At 49.4% G+C, this 24145-nt stretch overlaps 1 protein-coding gene across 1 annotated transcript; it reads right to left on the bottom strand.

The window, feature by feature from the left end:
• Window positions 1-1497: 1497 nt before the first annotated feature.
• FAHD1 (fumarylacetoacetate hydrolase domain containing 1) lies at window positions 1498-22372 on the bottom strand. Its single transcript, XM_078771931.1, has 6 exons — window positions 22276-22372; window positions 7624-7720; window positions 6357-6546; window positions 6031-6113; window positions 5711-5828; window positions 1498-1790 (listed from the first exon to the last, which is right to left on the bottom strand). The coding sequence occupies exons 1-6, from the start codon at window positions 22344-22346 to the stop codon at window positions 1681-1683; spliced, it is 669 nt and encodes a 222-aa protein (XP_078628057.1). The 5' UTR covers window positions 22347-22372; the 3' UTR covers window positions 1498-1680.
• Between the last annotated feature and the right edge of the window lie 1773 nt (window positions 22373-24145).

The raw sequence follows: 24145 nt of genomic DNA, 5'->3' as shown, positions 1-24145 counted from the left end.
GGCGAGCTCTCCTCGCACCTTTCACCCTTATGTCGCAGACAACCAAGTGGTGCTGTGAAACAGCCTCCTCCCCCGGGATCACCTTTGTGTCCCGGAGGTGCCCCCTATCTCGCCTACGCACCATCAGGTAGTCAACGGTTGTCGTCGACCCACCTGACGTGTATGTAACAAGCTTATTATCCTTAACAAGCTTATATTGATTCCACTCTCTGCCGCTCCATATCCCAACCCTCAGATCGGCAGGCTGCAAGCAGCCTCTTCACTCTCTGCTGACCTGGACAATATCATAAATTGGTCAAACTAGTGGAACATGTTTTTCAATCCTGACAAATTTCACACTCTCACTTTGTCTCTCTGAAAAGACCGTCTGGACAACCCTCCCATCTACTTTCTCAACAATTCTCTTGAAGAAGTTCAGTCACTCAAGTATTTGGGTCTCACTATCGACCATGATCTTTGCTGGGAAAACCACATTTCCAAGCTGGCCTCCAAAGCCAGTCGGTGACTGGGCATCCTCTGTCATGCGAAGTCCTTTCTGGGCACTTCTGAGCTCGTCACCACATACAAGGCTTTCATCTGCAGCTCAATGGAAAACTGGTCTCCCCTCTGGGCTGGTGCTCCTGCCTCACACCTAGCTCGGCTTCACGCTGTTGAAACCGAAGCATTCAGAATCATTGGAATCTCCTGCGATGAAGCTGATTATGAGGGCCTTTCTCTCTCTCTCACCGCAGGCAGATAGGTGGTCTTTCTGTCTTCTACCGACTCCTCTCCGGCCTTGCTCCCCCAGCTCTCTCTGTGCTCTGTCCCCCAAATATTCCTGCAGGATGCACAAGATCTGCCAGCAACCCTCTTCTGGTGAAACTGACAAAATCTCGGCTCTCTGCTCACCATCACTCTTTCACTCCTCTTTTCTCCCACCTCTGTAACAAACTCCCTCACTCTCTTCAATCCCACTCCTCCGTCCAGGTCTTTAAAACAGCTGTTCACCACCATCTCTTATCTTACCCCATCCAAAACCTTTACCTTTTCTACCTCTGTTAAAAATACCCCAAATCCACCTCTTTCAATCCCCAACTTCTTTCCTGAAATTCCTAGAAGTGTTAATTTGCTTCCTACCGTGTACCCCTCCCTCCTCCCCAGCCCTCCCCCTTCCACAGATCTACAGACGTCCCTGTTCTCTTCTATTGTTGTGTTTGTGTGCTTCTCTCGCTCCCCCTCTTGTCTCCCGCTCCCTTCATTGCATGTTTTATCTGTCTGTGCATGTTTTCATGTTCAATGTGGTAGCTCTTACACTAGCCTCGCTTCTGCATACAAAAAAAAAAGAAAAAAAAAGTTGTCCGTGCCCGCACATGCGGCTCTGTGGCCACAGGTTACAGACTTCCCGATTTGGGCGATCTCTTCCACACAGCGGGTGCTATGTTCAGGTTTATGTGTGCACTTTGACACACACACACACACACACCATATCAGCAGAGGCAAGAAAAACCCACAACCAAATGATTGTACAGCTTTATTAAATAAATACAATATAAATCTATCTCCACTGGATTTTTTTAAGTGCAACCCTTTCCCAGCTGTCTGGTTTAATTAATAACATACATACCCCATATGAGCAGCAGGGGTTATCCGAAGCTTCGGGCCTAAACCACTATTTTTGGAGAACCGACATTGTAGCTTGGGTTAGGGTTTTGCTGAAGAACGAGTGATGGTGAAATTCATCGTGGAGATGTTACCAAGGCCGGCCTCGATGATGTCTCCTTCGTGCACAGCTGCCACTCCGGCGGGGGTTCCTAAGTCAAAGCGAAAACATCCACAAAAAAGTATGACGAGCAGATAAGTAGGAGTCAAAGTGATGTTATAATCTCCGCCAAAATTGGGTGCTGCTGAAGTAGTTTCGTTCGCAAAGAATATACAACTGATCTGCCGATGCCTTTCAAGTGTCCATGGCTGGAATATTCAATTTTTCTTAGCACACATGACGATTGCATCTTTTCAAAAGTCACACAAGATGGGATCGGTCGACTACCAAATACGAGCAGTGCATACCCAGATGAACATCCCCACTGAAGATATAACATAGTCGATGATCACATGCCTTGCCAACAAAGCACCAGTGTATGAAAGCGTGTCGACTGACCCGACTCAATTGGCAATGAAACACCTTAAGATTACACAATCCAAAAGGTGAGAAAGCTCTGCGAGTCCATTGTCATTTCGTATGCGCAAATATGGTGACAGTAGATGGTCTGTTGTCATGCAGTACATACTCATCCGATTGTACCATTCAATGTTCAATGCAATTAAATATTTCAAACAGAGATTCAACATCATTTTGGTTTTCGAAAGAGGCCAACTATTTATATAACGGAATTTTGACCACCCCACTCACGTTTTTGTTTATTCAAAATAGCTTTCCCCTCTCCTTACACTTCTCTACCTTTCTCTCTCCAATCATCCTCGCTTTTTTTTTTTTTTCCTTCAACGGTCCAAATTATTTTCACCTGCTTGTGATGTCCCCCGGGAAACGTCTTTGGCTGAAGTCTATCACGAAGCGACTGGTCAGGCCTGACCATGCCGTATGAGAAACAACTGGGGTGCAGGTGTATTTTAAAACCCAGATGAGATGGCTCAAAGGTGAGTGCGTGCACCTGTGAGCTTTCCTGCTGGCCTTCATCCCACCTTTTTTTCTTTTCTTTTCTGTATACATAATCGAGGCTCGTGAAAGAGCTAACATTTATCACACAAACAAATCAAACAGACAAAGAACCAAATTATATAAAAAGGGGAGCGGTAGACAAGATGGGGAGAGAAGGGGAAGCACATAAACACAACATTTTTGAGGGACATCGGGAATGTGTGGGAGGGAGAGGGCTTGGGGGGAGGCGGCGTGGGAAGGGGGGGGGGTGGGGTGGGAGAAGCATAAACACAAGGACACCAAGGACTTCCAGGAAATAAGTTGGTATTTCAAAAAAGAGGATTTGGGGTGAAATTAGCGGGGATAGAAAAGATCAAGGTTTTGGATGGGGGAAGATAAGAGATGGTGGTGAACAGCTGTTTTAAAGACCTGGAGGGTGGAGTGGGATTGAATAGAGTGAGGGAGTTTGTGCCAGAGGTGGGAGAAAAGAGTAATGAAAGAGTGAAGGCAAATAGAGTGTCTTGATTTTGGCAATTTAACCATGAGAGGGTTGCAGGCAGATCTTGTGCGACCTGTAGGAATATTTGGGGGACAGAGCCCAGAGAGAGCTGGAGGAGCAAGGCCGGAGAGGAGTCGGTAGAAGACAGAAAGACCACCAACCTGCCTGCGGTGAGTAAGTGAGAGGCCCTCGGAGGAGGTAGCTTTTCCCTCTGCTAACACAAAGAAATTGCAGCAAAGGTTGATCACCGTGGAAAGACATTGTCTCGGCATAACAACAGACAAGAAGAGAAGTCAATAGATCAATGAAAAATTCGTTCAATTTATTATTATTATTTTTTTGTACAAACTGGAAACCCAAAGAAGCACCTCGAGAAGCTTACGAAGAATGAAGATTCAATGTGGAGAAGAAATTGAAACGTTTACTGGAGTACAATAGCCCCAGATTTCAGTGAGTGTAAAAGAATGCACCGTGTTGACGGAGGCCTTCATTGTGCAGTGGACTTTAATAGGCTGGCCAAGTCGAGTCAAATTATTATCTTGCATTACCCAAATTGAATTTTCTCAATTGATCCCCTTTCCCAGAAGTAAATTTGGCCTATTTTATTATTGGGTTGGCCGATTTTAATATTCCTAATGAAACCCAATACTCATGATGCTTGGGTCCCAAGTTCGAATTCCATAAGCTGCTAATTTCCCCAATATTTACTAATGTTCTTGTGATTCAAGTAAAATTACAATGTCTTCTAATATCCTCATGCTGAATGTTTCATGGAATCTCGACCCAGCTATAAATTGCCAGCACTGGCTCCGGCACCTTGTACATATTTCAAATTCCTGCCACCTGTAGTTGAGTATCCTGCTATAGAGTGGCGATCTGTCCAGGATTGGTTCTTGCTTGAAACGTTGCTTCACTGGCTGTGAACAGTGTCATTATAAATTTGACGATAATTTTTCGTTTTATTTCACGACCAGTAAAACACCCGTCAAAATGACGGGTTAGAACAGTTTATTCGACGGTGCAGCCTCGTGAGTGTGCCAAAGTCTGAAGCCTCGGCCTAGTGTCAGGTGTGCTTATATCATCTTTATTTATTAGACATCATATGGATGTAAATTCCCACCTACCGTGGGAGTTGTTGTATGCAGATGATCTGGTGTTGATTGCAGAAAGTATGGATGGACTGAAGGAGAAGATGAACAAGTGGAAGGAATGTATGGAGACAAAAGGTCTGAAGGTGAATATCGGAAAAACGAAGGTGTTGGCAAGTGGTAAAGCATGTGGTGAGGTGGAAAGAACTGGGAAGTGGCCATGTGCTGTGTGCAGGAAGGGTGTCGGAGTGAACTCCATTCAATGTACAATGTGCGCTGAGTGGGTTCATCAAAAATGTAGTGGTCTGAGAGGGTCATTAACCAGTGTGGCAGCTACATTCAAATGTAAGGTGTGCACAGAGGGAGCTGCAGATGGAGGAAATGTTGAGTTGGATCTTGGAGAAGGTGTGAAGCTGGAAGGTGTGAAAACATTTTGTTACCTAGGAGACATGTTGAATGGAGAAGGTGTATCAGACTCGGCAACGGTTGCTGGAGTGAGATGTGCATGGAAGAAGTTTCGGGAACTGAGTGGCGTGCTGACGAGGAGGGGAGTGTCGTTGAAGCTGAAGGGAAAGGTGTATGCTGCATGTGTGAGAAGTGTTATGATTTATGGGAGCGAGATATGGGTAATGAAGGTAGAGCAGCAACAAAGGCTGGAAAGGGTGGAAATGCGAATGGTTCGGTGGATGTGTGGGGTATCGTTGAGAGAGAGGAAGACAAATGATGAATTGCGAAAGATGATGGGAATAGAGCCTGTGATGGATGCTGTGAAGAGAAACAGTTTGAGATGGTTTGGTCATGTGTTGAGGAAGGATGAAAGTGACTGGTTGAGAAGAGTGATGGAAATGAATGTAGAAGGAAGTATAGGACGGGGAAGACCGAGAAAGACTTGGCTAAAGATGGTGGAAGAATGAATGCGGGCAAGGGGGTTAACAAGGGGAGATGCAGAAAATAGGGCAAAATGGAGAAGATTGTCATGGGGACCGCAAGGCTAACCCCCGCTCTTGCAGGGAAATTGGCCTTAAAATGCCTGTTGTTATATGGATGTAAATGAACACTCGTTTTACTCTGCACCCATTGCGCATCACGTGCAGCAAATTTCACCTCCTTCGTCTTGTATTGATTGTTATTTTTTATGAAGCGCTTCTGTACACCGCCCTTGAGGCTCGGTTTGCAAGCCACCGTCTACAGTTCCAATGGAAGAGACATAATTACTCTTTTATAGAAAATGTTTTTCGAGTTTGTTTTATCCTCAAAAATAGACCGTAGTGAACACACATTAGTGTTGAAAGATTGGCATTTGCAACCTAATCTTATGATGGGGGACAGACAAACTGACATTGTGTTTTATACGGTAGATAATTTTTCGGTTGTCCAAATTTGAGTTTGAGGGAAGATCATAGATCTTCAAAGTTTTGCGTGTAAAATGCATTGTCATTTGCATAAAGGTCCGTAGAAATAATCAGCAAATGGGAATTTTTGTCTAACCTGTGAGGATGAGATCTCCTTCTTCCAGGGTCATTATGTTACTGATGTAGTTGATAAGTGATGGGATGGAGAATATCATATCAGATGTGTTTCCATCCTGTCTTAGCACTCCATTGACCTGAAAGAGAAACATACGGACCTGCAAATGAATACAAACAATCATCTGAATAATTCATAATGCGAACATGCAACAAATACAATGGGAAACAGTTTTCCTGTGTCACAGTTTTCTTGTCTCTCGAAATTTCATATTTGTATCAACAATGTCCTACTTACAAACATGAACCTACATCGTTGATAAATCAGAAAGTTACTCATACCTTCAACCAAATACACAGACTCTGTGGCTCAGGGATCTTCTCTTTGGGGATGTATTCCCCAATGGGACAGGAACCATCAAAAGCTGCAGACAACAAAAGTGTGTGCGCAGAATTCTCACAATTGGGGCAAATACATTTATCAGCAAAGAGCTGTGAACAGAATGGTATTTGGTTACCTCGAGGATGTTGGAGGTTCAGTAGTCCAAGTAACCCCCGACAGGAGAATTTGACTCAGGTGGGGAGTAGGTGGTAAGTGGTGATCGTATGGCTGTGCTACCATGATCTAACCAAAATAAAGCTCATAAGTGCTTCAAGGTTTTTAATACCTTTGGCAAGTGTCCAGGGCAGGCCTTTTTCCTTGCATGCATCCTGTGTGTCACGTGCTGTCATGTCGAGGCAAAGTGCATAGCCTCCGATGAAATCCATGGCATCAGCTGTTGGTATACATCGCCCACCCTGGCCGAGCACCAGGCCTAGCTCAACTTCATGGTGCAGGTTGTGGCTGTACCATGGGATCTAAGGAACACATACAGTATATATAGACAAGCGGTAAGCTTGGCAACCACATGTGAAGCCAAAAAAGGACAGTTACGAGAGCTATTTAAGATAAATATACCAATTTAACCGTTAGGGGGCTTTGGTGGCGCTGCCCTTTCTTAGATAACATTTTAGTGCCCATCACAAGTTGTCCTCGCAATGGTAACTAATTTTGCCGACCTCGGAAGGAAAACAGGCTGAGTCAACCCACCTAGTGTTAATTCAAAGGCTTAACACAGGATCAAACTCAGGACCCTAAGATCTCAAGTCAGCCACATTAAACGTTAAGCCAACACCAGGCTTTTGAAGCTGGTCATTGATGAGCCAGCTGGGTTTTTACCAACAATCAAATAGCAACATGGTAATTTTCCTGAGACTTTCTTGGTTTACAGAAATGTAGAAATTGGAATTAAATTTCTGGAATGTCAGCCTAATGTCATCACTAAACCACCGCAAAACTCAGAATTCCAGCTTTTATTTCATTAATTTTATTTTTTATATGGAAAAGATGTTTTTAAAAATAGAATACTTCAAAAAAAATAGAACCAAGCTATCAAGTACTCTGCTTTGTTATGGGAAATAGATTGTTTGGTGCAAGCTTTAATAATTGAAGGGGATGCTCTGTCATTATGCTAATCAATCATGGAGACAAAGGGAGACAAGGAAGAGGGCTCAAAATTTCCGCCATAAATAGATGGCCTATTGTACCAGACACTTTGCAGCACAATTGTTCACAATAATCTTGAAAAAAAAATACTACTGGCTAAAGATGCGGACTAACTGTAAGAAGATTCGACTTTTGAATCGTTGCTGTGCGAGGCCCTAGATAACCTACTACATTGTATCAAGAAGTCCGCGAGAAGGAAATTCAGAACAAATGTGATTGCAGGACGTGGACACACCGGATATTGCATTAAGGAGTTTTAGAGCATTGTCATTTATATTCATTGATCAAATTATGATTCTTATTGTCTAACTATTAGGACAGAAAAAACAACTTGAATAGAAGATCAACTTGCAGTTATAACCCGAAATACAGGACTAAATCAAACCCACTTCTATGGGATGTCCCTCTCGCAGGTAGGATGAAGGTGGCTTCAAAAACAACACTGGCTCAGATGGCAAGGGATTGTTCAGCTCCTTGGCATGGTCCCTGCACATAAACAACTGATCAGTACAGGGTTAAAGAAAACAAAATAAATAAATTGTTCACTTTCAGGCTTATTTCAATTTTTAAAAACAAGCAACGTTACCCACCCTATGCGCGGGGCTTCAATTGGGAGGCCCAAATGAAAAGGCAAAATATCAGAAATTGAAGGGGTTTTATTTTATTTTAAACTATTCATATAAACATCCGTTGAATCATATCACATGCAAATCATCAAAATCTAAACAGTACATGGTGCCCATTTTGAAAAAAGATTGAATTCTGCAAAACAGAAGCGGCCGCTACATGTCTTTCTCAGTCGCACGTTTATGTGTGAAGAGTGCGTGCCGAATCTGTAACACGGAAGCGGCCGCTACACCTGTTTCTCAGTCGCATTGCACATGCTGCCATGTTACTTCGGAGCTGCACGTTTATATAGGAAGAGTTCGTCAGGAGTAGATCTACTCTCTCCTGGTACGTAGAATAAACAGTATTTGTAGAATTTCAACAAAAGCCACATCACTGTTCATATCGGTAAATATTATTCCATCGTGTTTGGAAAAACTGGAAAATTGGAAAACTTGGAAAAACAATACAGCCTATTTTACTCCCAGGGGTCCCAGGAATACCCACCCAAAATATCGTTACGATCGGTTGAGCCGTTTTTGCGGTACCTTCGAACGGACGGATGGACATTTGGTGAATTATAGTAAGATAATGATAATGAAGAATTAGGGTGGGCCTGTTTTACATTCCATCAGAGCTGACAAAGCTGAGATTTCAGCTTCAAATCCAGTATACTCTAGAAGCTCCTTCATGAGTCTTACATCGCTGTCAAGGAAGAAATTTGTTCATGGCACTTAAGTAGACACGGAGCATATTTGATTCGTACACCAGCACATGTGACTTTAAAGAAATCTATTTGATTGAATTCACAGCTGCATAGTGAACAAATTATTTCGGAACATTTCTGGAAGGAAGTACAAAGAAACTTAGGCAGATGAACGAGGAAACCATTTCATCAGGAGGAGACATTTTGGCCCATCATTAGGTCCCTGTACTCTATCAGCCCTCCGACCTTCCAACAACTCCAGAATGCTCACATTCTTCTATTCACTCGCTCTTGCCAGGACCTAAGATCCACCTTCAAAAGAGAGGTTAGGGCCAGCAAGGAAGAAGATTTAAAAAATACGCCCAGCCTGCGACCGGTGGTGCTCTAGAGCCTCTCACATCGGACCGCTCTCTCCTCTCTGGGCCAATTTCATGATTTTCTCTATCCCCACTGGGTCCTGAAGCTGTTCACCCTGCCGTCTGCACCACACCACACTTGTTCCATCGATGGCCGGCCTTGTGGGGTCCCAACTAGTCCATGTATCCCACTTGTCTAGTCCCCTTTGTAGTGTGTGACTGTGGAACCCCTTCGAGGGGGATTATTTCCATTGTTTAAGTTATTGCGATTTTTGTGTCTTTGTATGGGATTCCGTTCATATCTGTTGTCTCGTGTGAATAAAGGTATGCAAAATGATGGAATTCATTTAAATGTAAAAGAAAAACAACACTGACATATTTCAAATATTTTCATCCATTTCATACATACATTTGGAAAACATAAATAAATAAACAAAAAGAAATGTTATGTGACCATATTAATTTTGTGTTATGTCTCTTCTTCATGTCTCTTCAGTCATTCATGTCTGTTCTTCATCGCTGCTGTTGGGAGATTGTACATGTTCACGCTCTTTATCTTGTATAGTACCAGAATGATTATCCTCATGAATGTCTTGTTCACACACTTGTGGTGCTTCAGAATTGTTGCAGCAACCGCCACGACACTGACCCCACATCATGGAACAGTGAATGCCAGTCTTTGTGCAACCACATCCTCACTCACAACCACACTTATAGTTGCATGAAACGATATTTAAAGGTGCTTCAGGAGCAGGAGCAGGATTTTACCTAACATGACCTTTGGCCTTTGACCTCGTGACCCCAAAATCGAATCATTTCATCTGTATCTCATTATACATACCTGCACAAAGTTTGACTAAGATCCCTTCAGTGGTTCTCAGGTTATCGCGGTAACGAAAACCTATCGCGGACGGACGGACGGACGGACGGACAATCTGAAAACATAATGCCTCCGTTGACGAAGTCGCCCTTCAGCCGTTGACCAAAGTCTTCCCACCTCCGTTGACGAGGCATAAAAACAGATTGTTACAGTTATCACCTAGACTGTTCTGAACACTTTTGATGTTGTAGACCCTGTAAGACACTTCCCACTCACATGTTTAAACAGACTAGGACGTGCCCGTACGTGGGTGCCCGTACGTGCGTGCAAAAAAGCATGCGTGCAAACAACAACAACAAAAAAAAACTTTGAAACCACGTGGCAGTAACGACCACAGAACCCCCCCCTCTATTTACATGAAATGGTTTGGTCCATTCGCAACGACCACAGAACCCCCCCCCTCTATTTACATGAAATGGTTTGGTCCAAAGCGAACGGCTTGCGGAGTTTGGTAAAGAAATCGCCATAGCTCGGTAACTACTTGTCCGATTAATATGAAACCTTGAAAAGGCACATCCTCGGGTCCCCAGCAATATATCTGGCAAGTTTCAAGTATATCGGACCCGTGGTTGTCGAGAAACAGCGGTCACAGACAAACATACACACATACAAACACACATACACACAGAGATTAATGGAATTATAGATAGACTAGGGCATGCCCGTACTATATATAAGCTAGGACGTGCCCGTACGTGGGTGCCCGTTCCTTGCCAAAAAAAAAAAAAAAAAAATTTGTGTAGGGGTGTGTGTGTGTAAACATCCTAGGGCGTGCCCGTACGTGGGTGCAAAAAAACATGCGTGCAAACAACAACAACAAAAAAAAACTTTGAAACCACGTGGCAGTAACGACCACAGAACCCCCCCCCTCTATTTACATGAATGGTTTGGTCCATTCGCAACGACCACAGAACCCCCCCCTCTATTTACATGAAATGGTTTGGTCCAAAGCGAACGGCTTGCGGTGTTTTGTAAAGAAATCGCCATAGCTCGGTAACTACTTGTCCGATTAATTTCAAACCTTGAAAAGGCACATCCTCGGGTCCCCAGCAATATACCTGGCAAGTTTCAAGTATATCGGACCGGTAGTTGTCGAGAAACAGCGGTCACAGACAAACATACACACATACAAACACACATACACACAGAGATTAATGGAATTATAGATAGACTAGGGCATGCCCGTACTATATATAAGCTAGGACGTGCCCGTACGTGGGTGCCCGTTCCTTGCCAAAAAAAAAAAAAAAAAAAAAATTTGTGTAGGGGTGTGTGTGTGTAAACATCCTAGGGCGTGCCCGTACGTGGGTGCAAAAAAACATGCGTGCAAACAACAACAAAAAAAAACTTTGAAACCACGTGGCAGTAACGACCACAGAACCCCCCCCCCCCCCCTCTATTTACATGAATGGTTTGGTCCATTCGCAACGACCACAGAACCCCCCCCCCTCTATTTACATGCAATGGTTTGGTCCATTCGCAACGCCAAAGCGAACGGCGAACGGCTAAATCGCCATAGCTCGGTAAGTACTTGTCCGATTAATTTCAAACCTTGAAAAGGCACATCCTCGGGTCCCCAGCAATATACCTGGCAAGTTTAAAGTATATCGGACCCGTGGTTGTCGAGAAACAGCGGTCACAGACAAACATACAAACACACATACACACATACACACATACACACATACACACAGAGATTAATGGAATTATAGATAGACTAGGGCATGCCCGTACTATATATAAGCTAGGACGTGCCCGTACGTGGGTGCCCGTTCCTTGCCAAAAAAAAAAAAAAAAAAATTTGTGTAGGGGTGTGTGTGTGTAAACATCCTAGGGCGTGCCCGTACGTGGGTGCAAAAAAACATGCGTGCAAACAACAACAACAAAAAAAAACTTTGAAACCACGTGGCAGTAACGACCACAGAACCCCCCCCTCTATTTACATGAATGGTTTGGTCCATTCGCAACGACCACAGAACCCCCCCCCCTCTATTTACATGAAATGGTTTGGTCCAAAGCGAACGGCTTGCGGTGTTTGGTAAAGAAATCGCCATAGCTCGGTAACTACTTGTCCGATTAATTTCAAACCTTGAAAAGGCACATCCTCGGGTCCCCAGCAATATACCTGGCAAGTTTCAAGTATATCGGACCGGTAGTTGTCGAGAAACAGCGGTCACAGACAAACATACACACATACACACATACAAACACACATACACACATACACACAGAGATTAATGGAATTATAGATAGAAGATAAAGGCTGCCAGGTTTTAAATAATAACGGTTGTGGTGGTGAATGTTGTATCAGCAGAATGAGTAGGTCCACATCAGTTCCTCTAACCATCACATCATCGGTGTGTGACATTTATATTGCAGTGCGCACAATCAATGTATCGGCATCTGCCACAGCCTACTTCACTTTTATTCCAGCCTGTTCCATGTTTTCTGCCAAAGACTTAATGAGTCCTGCCTCGTTCTTTCCATTGGAAAAAAAATATCCATCCTGACGAATGGTGATAGGCATTTTATCAGTGAATTTAATTTCAGCAGACTGAAATTTCATAGCTCTTCATTCTTGCTGAGCACCTTTGGTGCTAAGGGCATCGTTGTGTCCATAAAATATGATGTAGCAATTTGTATGGAAGTGCCATCGTATGTAAGACAGGTATGCTCTGCACAGGTTACTGCATAGCCTATGTTGAGGCCATATCATTCATCACAAGAGATATCCTCCATCTATGACGAAAGCACTATCTTTAAGATATGCATGTTCACATTCAACGATTCTAAGTGTGAAGCTAAATCTGCATTGGACTTTACCATGCAAATTATTATATTAAACGGTCGCATAGTATTTACAGGTATGATACCCTCCCTAACCTTTACAAAGTTGTTGAGAGCTCCCAGAGGAAGCACTTTGTCTTTCCGACACAACGTGACATCACCAAAAGCTTTGCCTACTTATTTCTTCATCGCTCCATTGTCAATTTCCATTACTGATTTCAGTTAATGGCATCATTGCCGACAACACCTGCACTTATGGACATCAATTCCTGGTTTTTTCCGGTAGTGGGTGATGGAGCGTGAGCCATATTCTGTCCGTTTTTCAACATCCTGTTTGTCACACAATTGACGTGACTTTCTGAGACCAACATGTTGTTCAGAGGTTGTGAAATGCCTGCCACAGGACTCTTCAAAATGTTGGGTTAGCTGAGTACAGCCAGGCATACCCTGCACCCACCTACTCAAAACACTGTCAGTGATGCCACGGCCACGAGTGAGATCTACGGATTTGGATTTTCACAACATATTTCATAACGACATCCACATTGGATCCAATTGTGTGAAATATGCCAGTATTGTTATTATTTTACCTTTAAATGAATTCCTTGTCCCCAAAAACCCATATTTCAATCCCAAGATAACCTTTCTCTCATATCCAGAAACAATTAGATATGTTGTAGCGGTTACCTTATTCACATGTCGCGGTTATCTTATCCGCATGTGACGGTTACCAATACCATATGTTTGGTCTAACCCACGCGCACGGGCTGTTGGTTGTGTGGTCGTGACGCACGCGCGGCTGTTGGAGCCACGCCCTCCGAAGAGGGTTTTTGGTTTTATATAAGCCGTTACGACTTCCGTTCGCGAGCAGTTGCTGGAGATTTCTGTACAATAAACAAGCTTTGTACCCAACGAAATGGCCTCTTCTTCTCGCCTTCGGCAACTCCTAAACTGGTGACCCCGTCGCCCCCGAACGTATTCGGGGGCTGCACATGAACACGGCAGTATTGCGACCGCAATTTCTTCCACAAGACCTAAACTCGAACTGCCGGAGTTTCAGCAACGACGAGCGGCCATGTGGTTTGCGCATCGCGCTCGGTTCCTCCTCTACGACTAGAGGGGCGAGCCTGCTCCGGGACCCTCCGAAGGAACGCCGTTACGAGGCGTTGGCGGCACGGCTCCTCGTAACCTCCGCGCACACAGGCCGAGCACTGCTGCTCGTAACCTCCGCACACACAGGCCGAGCACTGCTGCTCGTAACCTCCGGGCACACAGGCCGAGCACTGCTGCTCGTAACCTCCGCGCACACAGGCCAAGCACTGCTGCTCGTAACCTCCGCGCACACAGGCCGAGCACTGCTGCTCGTAACCTCCGCGCACTGGAGTCTCGTTACCTTCGCGTGCGCTGGAGGCTCGTTACCTTCGCGCGCACTGCTGCTCGCCACTCCCGCAACTCCTACTGCTGCAACTACAACTGCTACCGCTGCTCGCCACTCCCGCAACTCCTACTGCTGCAACTACAACTGCTACCGCTGCTCGCCACTCGCGCAACTACGACTCCTTCTCTACATCCTCGGGAGGCCCGCGAGGAACCTCGGCAGCCTCCCCTGAGGCCTTGACCAGCCCCTCGGTCGACTCAACCCCACGGCGGCGTTTTTTCGCGCGTACCGGGGCCGGGCCCTGCTCGAGCCTTCTCGGCACTGCCGAGCGCGCCTGCGAACTACGTACACGCCCGTGGCGTGCCTTCTGGGGGGGCGCATGTAGCGGTTACCTTATTCACATGTCGCGGTTATCTTATCCGCATGTGACGGTCACCAATACCATATGTTTGGTCTAACCCACGCGCACGGGCTGTTGGTTGTGTGGTCGTGACGCACGCGCGGCTGTTGGAGCCACGCCCTCCGAAGAGGGTTTTTGGTTTTATATAAGCCGTTACGACTTCCGTTCGCGAGCAGTTGCTGGAGATTTCTGTACAATAAACAAGCTTTGTACCCAACGAAATGGCCTCTTCTTCTCGCCTTCCGCAACTCCTAAAATGTCACATTTAGTAAGAATGGCGGCCATCTTGGATTTGGCCCAGTTGTGGCATTAGCTCAAATTAGATTTCCAAGGACTTTTAGCATGACCTTCAGAAGATATCAAGGAAGGTATCCACCAATTTTCAACTCTCCCTTAATTTTTTTCAGATATTTGGTCATAAATGTCCTAATTTTACTGGACTATAAAAAGTAAATAACGTTGGGAAAACACCACAACCGTCAGATTAATCAAGGGTATGCCGTGGAGACACGGACAGGTGCACAGATCATTTACAGTGGCTATGTAATACCTGGATTTAAGTAATCCACCTGTCCTGCTCCAGCAAAACTTGCAAGACAAGTCGCCATTTCACGGCAAGGTCATTTCATTAATCTTAGCACCAATCGTGCTTGTAGCAACTCACAAAAAGGAATGCAATGAGTCAAGTGGTCGCGGAGCTAAGAAAGTTGCTGCAAAATAAATGAAAGAGACCTCCTGATATTATACTCAGCCAAACTTATATATGAAAAGGACAAATCCTGAAAAAAGTCGAGTTGGGTAAGCCTAGTACATTAGGGCACGTGGAACGGCTTGTACATATATTACACGGACAAGGACACGAGACATCGAGGTACTTTGACACAAGTTACAAGCGCATCAGGAAGTATGGACAAAACAACACAGGAAGTATTTGTAATTTGAACCCGGGATTTGTATGTCATGTGCTTTGCATTCAGATGGGGTCACCAAGTAGGCCGACTGGCTTTTGTTGAGGCCAAATACAGCGCTATTCTAGTGTGGTGCATTCGACACCCATCAACCACACGACAATTACCCACCATTACTGGAGTTAGATAAACACTGCCTGTCTCCTCTTGCCTCCTTTAATGTCTGCAGTGATGTTATGGTTATTCCAGCATCAAACTACACAGTGTGTCCCTGCAGAATGGGCTCGGCCTCCTCTGTTCCTGCTGAGCAAGCCTGTTCCTGCATTAGCAAAGCCTTGCGTACTATTTATCAGGGCAGTCATAATAAGGCTTGTGATTCCTTTTTGTTTGTAAAGGCCTGTACATTTGGGGGGGGACCCGTGCATCTCTGAAGATCTGGAAGATTACCGTAAAACAAAAACCCGCTTTTCACAATATGGGGAAGGATGCGAGTTAGGAGACAGACTTAGCTTTCTTTACTTAAATTCTCGATGGCGTTTCGTTCACACTGAACTTGTAAAGAAAAACACTGGGAGCCAAGAAGCCTGGCATGTTCAAACACGATGACTCTCTGGGTTGTCGAATGCCTGTGTGACAAGTAGGATGTATTAGCAAATAGACTGAGCAACCTTTGGCAGGATCCTGGAATTTTTGCCAGGTTCACCTGTTTTATTCTCTCTTCTGAGCAGATGGCTCATAGTGTAACGATTCTGGATTCAAATCGCTTATGCTATGTTATAATTAAATTTAAATGTGCAGTGATAGCTCCTTATGGCCTTGATCTACACACAGGTAACTACAACGGCACTCGATAAAACGCATACCTCCGCCAGGCTGAACTGTTTATGTTTTGTATCCCACTGCTAGGCCATATCTGCATCCGGACCTTAACCAAAATCTAATCGGCTTGTCCTTGTTACCCAACTCATCCACCATGTTGAGTCCGAATCAGTCCATAACTTTTTGAGATATATCGTTTTTTGACCAAATCTCTGAATGGTGAAGAATTGCATGAAAACATTCTAGTATCTGGATCCGAATCCTGAACTTCACCAAAATCGAATCAATTTTTTCTTGTCACACACCCAACCTGTCCACCAAATTTCGTCTGAATATGTCCAGAATTTTGTGAGATATCTGCTCACAGACAAACAAATAGAGGTGAAAACATAACCCCCATCCACCTCGGGTGGTGGAGGTAATAAATGTACAAAACCGTCCATGATCCTATAAAACAACAAAAAAAAAGTTTCAAAACATCAAAACATACATTGTTTGGGAAGGATGACAAGGTAAAAAGGACAGCTACTGGATTGGTCAAACAGCTGCCAGGCCACACCCACGTCTGTCACTAGACTCCACCCACCGTAGCACCGAGACGAAATGATATGGCTGCCATCTTGGTTTTCTGGTGGGCCTATCACATTAGGCCTATAGGCCTATGCTGATTATACACTGCTCAGGTTTATAGCATCAGATTCCATTGGCTTCGTTTGGGTTGAGTGTTATTTACGAGAGTGAACCCGAAAAATCTAATCATATGTTGAATAATAGTAAGGTTTAATCAAGCCCATCAGAATACATGGTACGTCAGAACGCACTGTAATCAAGTGTTACGTTATGTTACGTCACATTACGCAAATTACTAAAAAAAATAATAGCGTTACATGATTTTTGAACGGCCCCATATTGGGGTTAAGCAATCCATGACTGTGACGAATCAGCTCGCTCTGATATAACCATGGGGTTGGTGACTTGGATAAGAGGTGTCGAGTTAATATTTTAATAGCGCATTAAATGTGTGTTTCCCAATCGTGCTGTTCATCTTTTCAGAGTGCTTTATATGTGCACTTCCCTTGGCCCGTTACCGGATTTTGTCGCAGGTTGTGACCACAGTACGGTCATTCTTGTTAATCTACGAGAAGTTTCAGGTGACAGTTGATTACAAGGAAGCACAGTAGTTCAGGATACTCACCTGAGGTAGGCAAAAGGTTCATACATTTGAGAGTTTATCACAGTGTGGCGGACACGATGACTCGCTGGCGCAGTGATATAATTCCGAGCACCAGTGGGTGTCGGCCACGCCCCAAGTGAGGCGTGGCCTCCGGATATACACGTGGGCTCGCAGTCCAGAGCACGGCAGTGCTGACGAGTGAGCAAGCAATTAAGAGCTCGAGTTAACCCAAAGCGTTGTGGCCTACCTTTGTTTAACGTGTGTGCCCAGCACCACACTGGTGACCTCGACGTGATTCAGCCGTTGCTGTTCCCCGAACGCGCTATGGCCACCAACGCTGTCGCGATCAAGCTACCGGAGTTCTGGGAAGCGCAGGTCGACACATGGTTTCTACAGGCCGAGGCCCAATTCCAGCTCCGGGGCGTCATGGCGGACGACACGAGGTACTTTTACGTGGTCGCTGCCCTTGGATCCGGCACGGCCGCCCGAGTCGTGTCCTTCCTCCGGCACCCGCCGGACGAGAGCAAGTACGCGGCGCTCAAGCGACTCCTCCTCGACACGTTTGGCCTCACAGAGACCGACTGCGCTGACCGTCTTTTGGACCTTCCCGTCCTCGGCGACACACGACCGTCCGCCCGCATGGATTACATACTGTCCCTGCTCGGCGACGGCCACGTGGATTTCCTCTTCCGTGCTCTCTTCCTCCGCCAGCTACCTGTACAGGTATGGCTCGCGCTCGCCGGTTCGACCATTACGGAACCGCGCGCCCTGGCCAGGGAGGCGGACAAGTTTTCACGGCCCACGACGCACGGCCGGCATATAGCACGGCCGTCGTGGATCCCGGCGCCGCGCACGGCGCGAGTGGTTCGGATCGCCACGTGGCATGGTGTTCGGATCCTCCCGAACACGGCGTAGGTTTGGCGGATCCGCGCGTGGCCGCGGCCACGCCCCGCCCACCACCGTCGTCACAACCGGCGCGACAACCACCACCGGGCCAGACCTGGTGTCATTTCCATACCAGGTTCGGCCACAAGGCCAGGTCCTGCCGCCTGCCTTGTACTTTTGGCAGGTCGGGAAACAGCCAGGCCGGCGCTCGCTTCCTGCCATGAGCGTCGGCCATACTGGCAGCCTGCTGTTCATAACGGACACCTCCTCGGGTCGTCGCTTCCTGTGCGACATGGGAGCGCAGGTGAGCGTCCTCCCTGCCTCCGCGTCCGACAAGCAAGCTGAGGGCCGGGGCCCCGCTTTGCTTGCCGCCAACGGCACGCCCATCCGCACGTTCGGAAAGCGTTGACTCTCGCTGCGGTTCGGGGGGCAGCGCTTTCAGTGGTCGTTCGTTACCGCTAGTGTCCCCATGGGCCTACTCAGAGCGGACTTCCTCTGTGCGCATGGGCTGCTGGTGGACGTGAGGCACAGACGCCTTGTCCAAGCCGAAACCTTCAGCTCGCTTGCTTGCGCACTGAGCAGTTCGTTGAGCAGCTCCTTGGGCGGCTCGCCGAGTGGCTCGCCAAGCGGCTTGCTGAGCGGTTCGGTCCCGGCGAGGTTGGTCTGCACGCTTCCGGCAGCGGACGAGTTCACCCGCCTCCTCGCCAGTTTCCCGGCCCTCACGCGGCCCACTTTCTCGGCGGTGGCCGTCAAGCACGGGGTGGAGCATCACATCCCCACCGTCGGGCCACCGGTCTACGCCCGGGCGCGCCGCCTCGACCCGGCGAAGCTCGCCGTGGCGCAGGGGGAGTTCGCCACGCTGGAGCGACTGGGCATTGTCCGGCGCTCCAACAGCGCATGGGCATCGCCGCTGCACATTGTGCCCAAGCCCGGCGGCGGGTGGCGGCCGTGCGGAGACTACCGCTGCGTCAACGATGTTTCCACCCCAGACCGCTACCCGGTCCCTCACATCCAGGACTTTTCCACCCGGTTGGCGAAAATGTCCCTCTTCTCCAAGGTGGACCTCATCCGCGGATACCACCAGGTTCCCGTCAGGCCGGAGGACATACCGAAGACGGCCGTCATCACACCATTCGGCCTCTTCGAGTTTCTGCGGATGCCCTTCGGGTTGAAGAATGCAGCCCAGCGTTCCAGCGGCTTATGGACAGCGTCTTGCGCGACTTGGACTTCGTGTACGTCTACCTGGACGACATCCTCGTCGCAAGCGCGTCCCGTGAGGAGCACCTCCGCCATCTCCGCACGCTCTTCGAACGCCTGGGCCGACATGGCCTGATCATCAACCCGCCAAGTGCCGGTTCGGCGTCACCGAAATCGACTTTTTGGGGCACCGCGTCACCAGGCACGGGGCCATCCCCTTACCGGCCAAGGTGGAGGCGGTCAGGGGTTTTCCGCGCCCCCGCACGATCAAGAGGCTCCAGGAGTTCCTGGGCATGGTGAACTTTTATCACCGTTTCCTGCCCCGCATCGCCCAGCTCCTGCGCCCCCTGCACGAGGCCCTCCGGGGGAAGCCGGGCAAAGGCGACGTTGCCTGGACCAAGCCGATGGACGCGGCGTTCGCAGGCGCGAAGCTCGCCTCGCTAACGCCACCATGCTCGCGCACCCGGCGCCCGATGCACCGATCGCCCTCACCACCGACGCGTCGGACTACGCAGTGGGTGCGGTGCACGAGCAATGGGTGAAGGGAGCTTGGCAGCCGCTGGCGTTTTTTAGCCGGCAGCTCCGCCCGCACGAACGGCGGTACAGTACCTTCGACCGCGAGCCTCTCGGGCTCCACCTGGCGGTCCGGCACTTCCGCCATCTGCTCGAGGGCCGCCGGTTCGCGGCCTTCGTCGACCACAAGCCCCTGGTTTTCGCGATGGCCAAGGTCGCCGAGCCGTGGTCGGCCCGGCAGCAGCGTCACCTCTCGGCCGTGTCCGAGTACACGACGGACATCCGGCACGTCGCGGGGAAGGACAACCCAGTGGCGGATTGCCTTTCCCGGTCCGTCGCCCACGCGGTCCACCTCGGGATCGACTATGCCCGGATGGCGGCGGACCAGTCCGCCGACCCCACCGTCCAGGCTTTTAGGACCGCCGTCACGGGCCTCCGCGTCACCGAGGTACCGTTAGACGGCGCGGGCGCGGCCCTCTTGTGCGACGTCTCCCTGGGCCGGCCTCGCCCCATCGTGCCCGCGGGCTGGCAGCGCCGGTTTTTTGACGCCATCCACGACCTGTCCCACCCGGGCACGAAGGCCTCCCAAAAGCTGGTCGCCGACAAGTTCGTCTGGCATGGCTTCCGGAAGGCCGTCCGCGATTGGGCCAGGACGTGCCTCGCGTGCCAGCGCGCGAAGGTTCACCGCCACACCCAGGCCCCGCTGGCCCCGTTTACGGTGCCCGAACGTCGGTTCGACCACGTTCACGTGGACTTGGTGGGACCTCTGCCCCCCTCGCGGGGTTTCACCCACGTCCTCACCATGGTGGACCGCACCACCCGGTGGCCGGAGGCCGAGCCTTTGGCAGCAACGACGGCGGCGGATGTCGCACAGGCGTTCATCGCCACTTGGGTTGCCTGGTTCGGCGCCCCCTCGGACATCTCGTCCGACCGCGGCCCCCAGTTCACCTCGGAGCTCTGGGGGGCGGTAGCGCAGGGGCTTGGCGTCCAGCTGCACCGCACCACGGCCTACCACCCCCAGGCCAACGGCCTGTGCGAGCGCTTCCATCGCGCCATGAAGGCCGCGCTCTGGGCCAGCCTCCGCGACGGCGGCTGGGTCGACAGGCTCCCCTGGGTCCTGCTGGGCCTCAGGACGGCGCCCAAGGACGACCTGCGCGCATCCGCGGTGGAGTTGGTCTTCGGACAACCGCTGCGGGTGCCGGGCGAGTTCCTCCCCGACTCCACGGCACAATGGTCCGCGGCGCAGCAGCGCTCCGCCCTGCAGGAGACCACCCAGAGGTTCGCCCCGGTGCCGACGGCGCACCACGGTTGCCCGCCAACGCACGTCGCCCCGGACCTTCGCACGGTGGAGTACGTGTTCGTCCGCCCCGACGCCCACCGGACACCGCTGCGGCCCCCGTACGACGGGCCCTTCCGCGTGCTGGAGACCGGGGCGAAGCATTTCACCCTGGACATCGGCGGTACTCCTGACCGCGTCTCCATGGACCGCCTCAAGCCGGCCCACCTCGACTTGGACCACCCCCTGCCAGCGGCTCTGCCCCGCGTCGGGGCCGCCCCCCGGCGGGCGGACCCCCAGCACCGCCCAACCCCGCCGTCACGCCACCCCCCTGCCCTGCACCCATCCCAGATGCCGCCAGAGGCATCCCAGATGGCATCCCGGCATCCCAGACGCCGCCAGCCGCCAGAGGGCGCTTCGGCCGGGTCATCCGTTTGCCCCGCAAACTGACCCTTCAGGTGCCCGGGAATTCTGGGGGGGCGCGTGTGGCAGACACGATGACTCGCTGGCGCAGTGACATAATTCCGAGCACCAGTGGGTGTCGGCCACGCCCCAGGTGAGGCGTGGCCTCCGGATATACACGCGGGCTCGCAGACCAGAGCACGGCAGTGCTGACGAGTGAGCAAGCAATAAAGAGCTCGAGTTAACCCAAAGCGTTGTGGCCTACCTTTGTGTAACGTGTGTGCCCAGCACCACAACAGTATGATAATGACGTGCAGGATAATTTGGCAAAAAGGTGAATGAGCATTGGTGAATCGACACTGGGTTGGGAGGACAGTATATGAATTTAAATGCAAGCAAAACGCTCAAATTAAATCTAAGTATGAAAAGACACTTTTACAATGTCAAGGGGGAATGGGGTTTGGCACGGGGAAATTATTCCCACTTTCTTGGGCGTTTGGCACGATGACGTTTGGCCGAAGTCTTTCACTAATAGGATGGCTAGGCCTGACGTTCAATTTAAGGTTCGGGCAGCCGCCCATAGTGCAGCAGATGGGCATTGCCAGGAGAGGACGTGGAACAGGTACGATGCACCAAACGTCCTCTTTAGTTACGTACGGGACGGTTTAATTTCCCTTCTACCGCATTTATTTGACTTGGACCCCACAAACAAGGGGTAATCATTTAAAGGGCCGTGAGACACGTGCCCACTCACGCATAGTTCCTTCCCACGCACACGATCTTCCTTCCCCACTCCCAGAAGCGAGGCAACCTCCCGGCCGCCATGCTCGAGTCAGCGGGAACGGGAAGGAGCTATCACGTGATATTTACTTATTCAAAATATTATAAATAAAATATCTTATTACCGGTACTCCTTCTTTCAAACAGGTAAGTATAAATTTTTTTAAAGTTCGCTTCTTCCTCTTCTGCGTCGTCTTCCCTCTCGTTCTCCTTCTTCTTCTTACCAAATATAACTGCCCTTTGTACTTCATCTTCTTCTTCTTGGTGCATCAAATATCCTTCTTTGGCGCCGTATACAAAATACGTATGACTTTTTGACATCCTGCCTCCGCCCCTCCTCCATGTTCCCACGTGACTTCCAGTGACGCATGACCCCTCCCACCCCTGCTCTCCCTAAAACATACGCGTCCCCGAAATGATTTATTCAGTCCACAATCATGATATCTGGTAATGGTAAGGCAAGGCGCAAGATAATTATACGACATGTTTACAATGTATATAAATGTTTAATCCTATTTAAAGCTATTTTCGACTGCAAATATGGCGAACAAAATAGTGATAAGGTCTGGTGCATGGTCAGACATTCACACAGAATTCTCCTCGATCTTTGAAAGTCTAAATGGGAGTCCATAATGACAACTGATATCTATACGAACTGGATAGCAGGGGAAGCTCATTTTTTGAAGCCATTTGTCCGCTGTGGGAGGTGCGGATGACGAGAAGACGAGGCCATTTCTTAGGTGTTCAAAGCTCCTTTATTCCACAGAAATCCTCTCGCGAACGGAACTCATACAGCTTTTTATAGCGCCAAAACCCTCTTCGGAGGGCGTGGCTTCAACAACCGCGCGCACGTCACGCCCACACAATCAAAAGCCCCACTGGCCCGTGCCCGTGGATTATGTCCCAATAAGGTAACCGCTACATGCGCCCCCCCCCCCCCCCCCCCCAGAATGCACTCGCACGGGCAATGTCAGTTTTCGGGGGGCCTTAACCACCCGGCCAAAACGACTGATGACCCGAGCAGGGGCTGTGAGCAGCTTGGCGGTGGGCGGGCCGTCGGGGAAGTCCCCGCCGTGGGGTTGAGCCAACCGAGGGGGCTGGTCAAGGCCTCGGGGGAGGCTGCTGAGGTTCCTCGTGGGCCTCCCGAGGTTGCAGAGTAGGAGTCGTGGTTGCGCGAGTTGCAGCTTTCTACACGCGAGCTGTAGCTGTAGTTGTAGAGTTTTCGTGAGTTGTAGTTGTAGTATGTAGATGCGCGAAGGTGACGAGCAGCAGTGCTGCCCGGGTCAGTGCGCGCGAAGGTGACGAGCAGCAGTGCTGCCGGGTCAGTGCGCGCGAAGGTGACGAGCAGCAGTGCTGCCCGGGTCAGTGCGCGCGAAGGTTACGAGCAGCAGCGCACGTTGGAGAAGACTCACCACTCTGGTCGCAGAGGAGGTGCTTGGCCGTAGTGCACGCGAAGGCTACGAGCAGCAGCGCACGTTGGAGAAGGCTCACCACTGTGGTCGCAGAGGAGGTGGTTGGCCATAGTGCGTGTGAAGGTTACGAGCAGCAGTACTCGGCCTGTGTGCGCGAAGGTGACGAGCAGCAGTGCCGCCAACGTCAGTGCGCGTGAAGGAGACGAGCAGCAGTGCCGCCAAAGTCTCGTACTTGCGTCCCTTCGGAGGATCCTGTAGAAGGCTCACCACTCTTGTCGCAGAGGAGGAGCCCAGCGCAGTGCGCACGAAGGTTACGAGCAGCAGTGCGCGCGAAGGTGACGAGCAGCCGTGCCGCCAACGTCAGTGCGTGCGAAGGAGACAAGGCCATTTCTTAGGTGTTCAAAGCTCCTTTATTCCACAGAACTCCTCTCA

The sequence above is a fragment of the Myxine glutinosa genome, chromosome 2, assembly GCF_964187855.1.
Source record: "Myxine glutinosa chromosome 2, kmMyxGlut1.1, whole genome shotgun sequence".
NCBI lineage: Eukaryota > Metazoa > Chordata > Myxini > Myxiniformes > Myxinidae > Myxine > Myxine glutinosa.
Note: the sequence above shows the minus strand (reverse complement) of the source record. Positions and strands in the feature narration are given on the sequence as shown.

What these genes read in the sequence shown, in the direction of transcription:
- FAHD1 (XM_078771931.1), bottom strand. Translation starts at nt 22,346, where the DNA reads ATGGCGGCCGGGAGGTTGCCTCGCTTCTGGGAGTGGGGAAGGAAGATC. An exon ending in GAGAGGGACATCCCATAGAA is followed by an intron (nt 6,547 to 7,623) that starts GTGGGTTTGATT and finishes TGTGTTCCTTAG; the next exon opens with ATCCCATGGTACAGCCACAA. An exon ending in AGGAGATCTCATCCTCACAG is followed by an intron (nt 1,791 to 5,710) that starts GTTAGACAAAAA and finishes GCTTTGACTTAG; the next exon opens with GAACCCCCGCCGGAGTGGCA.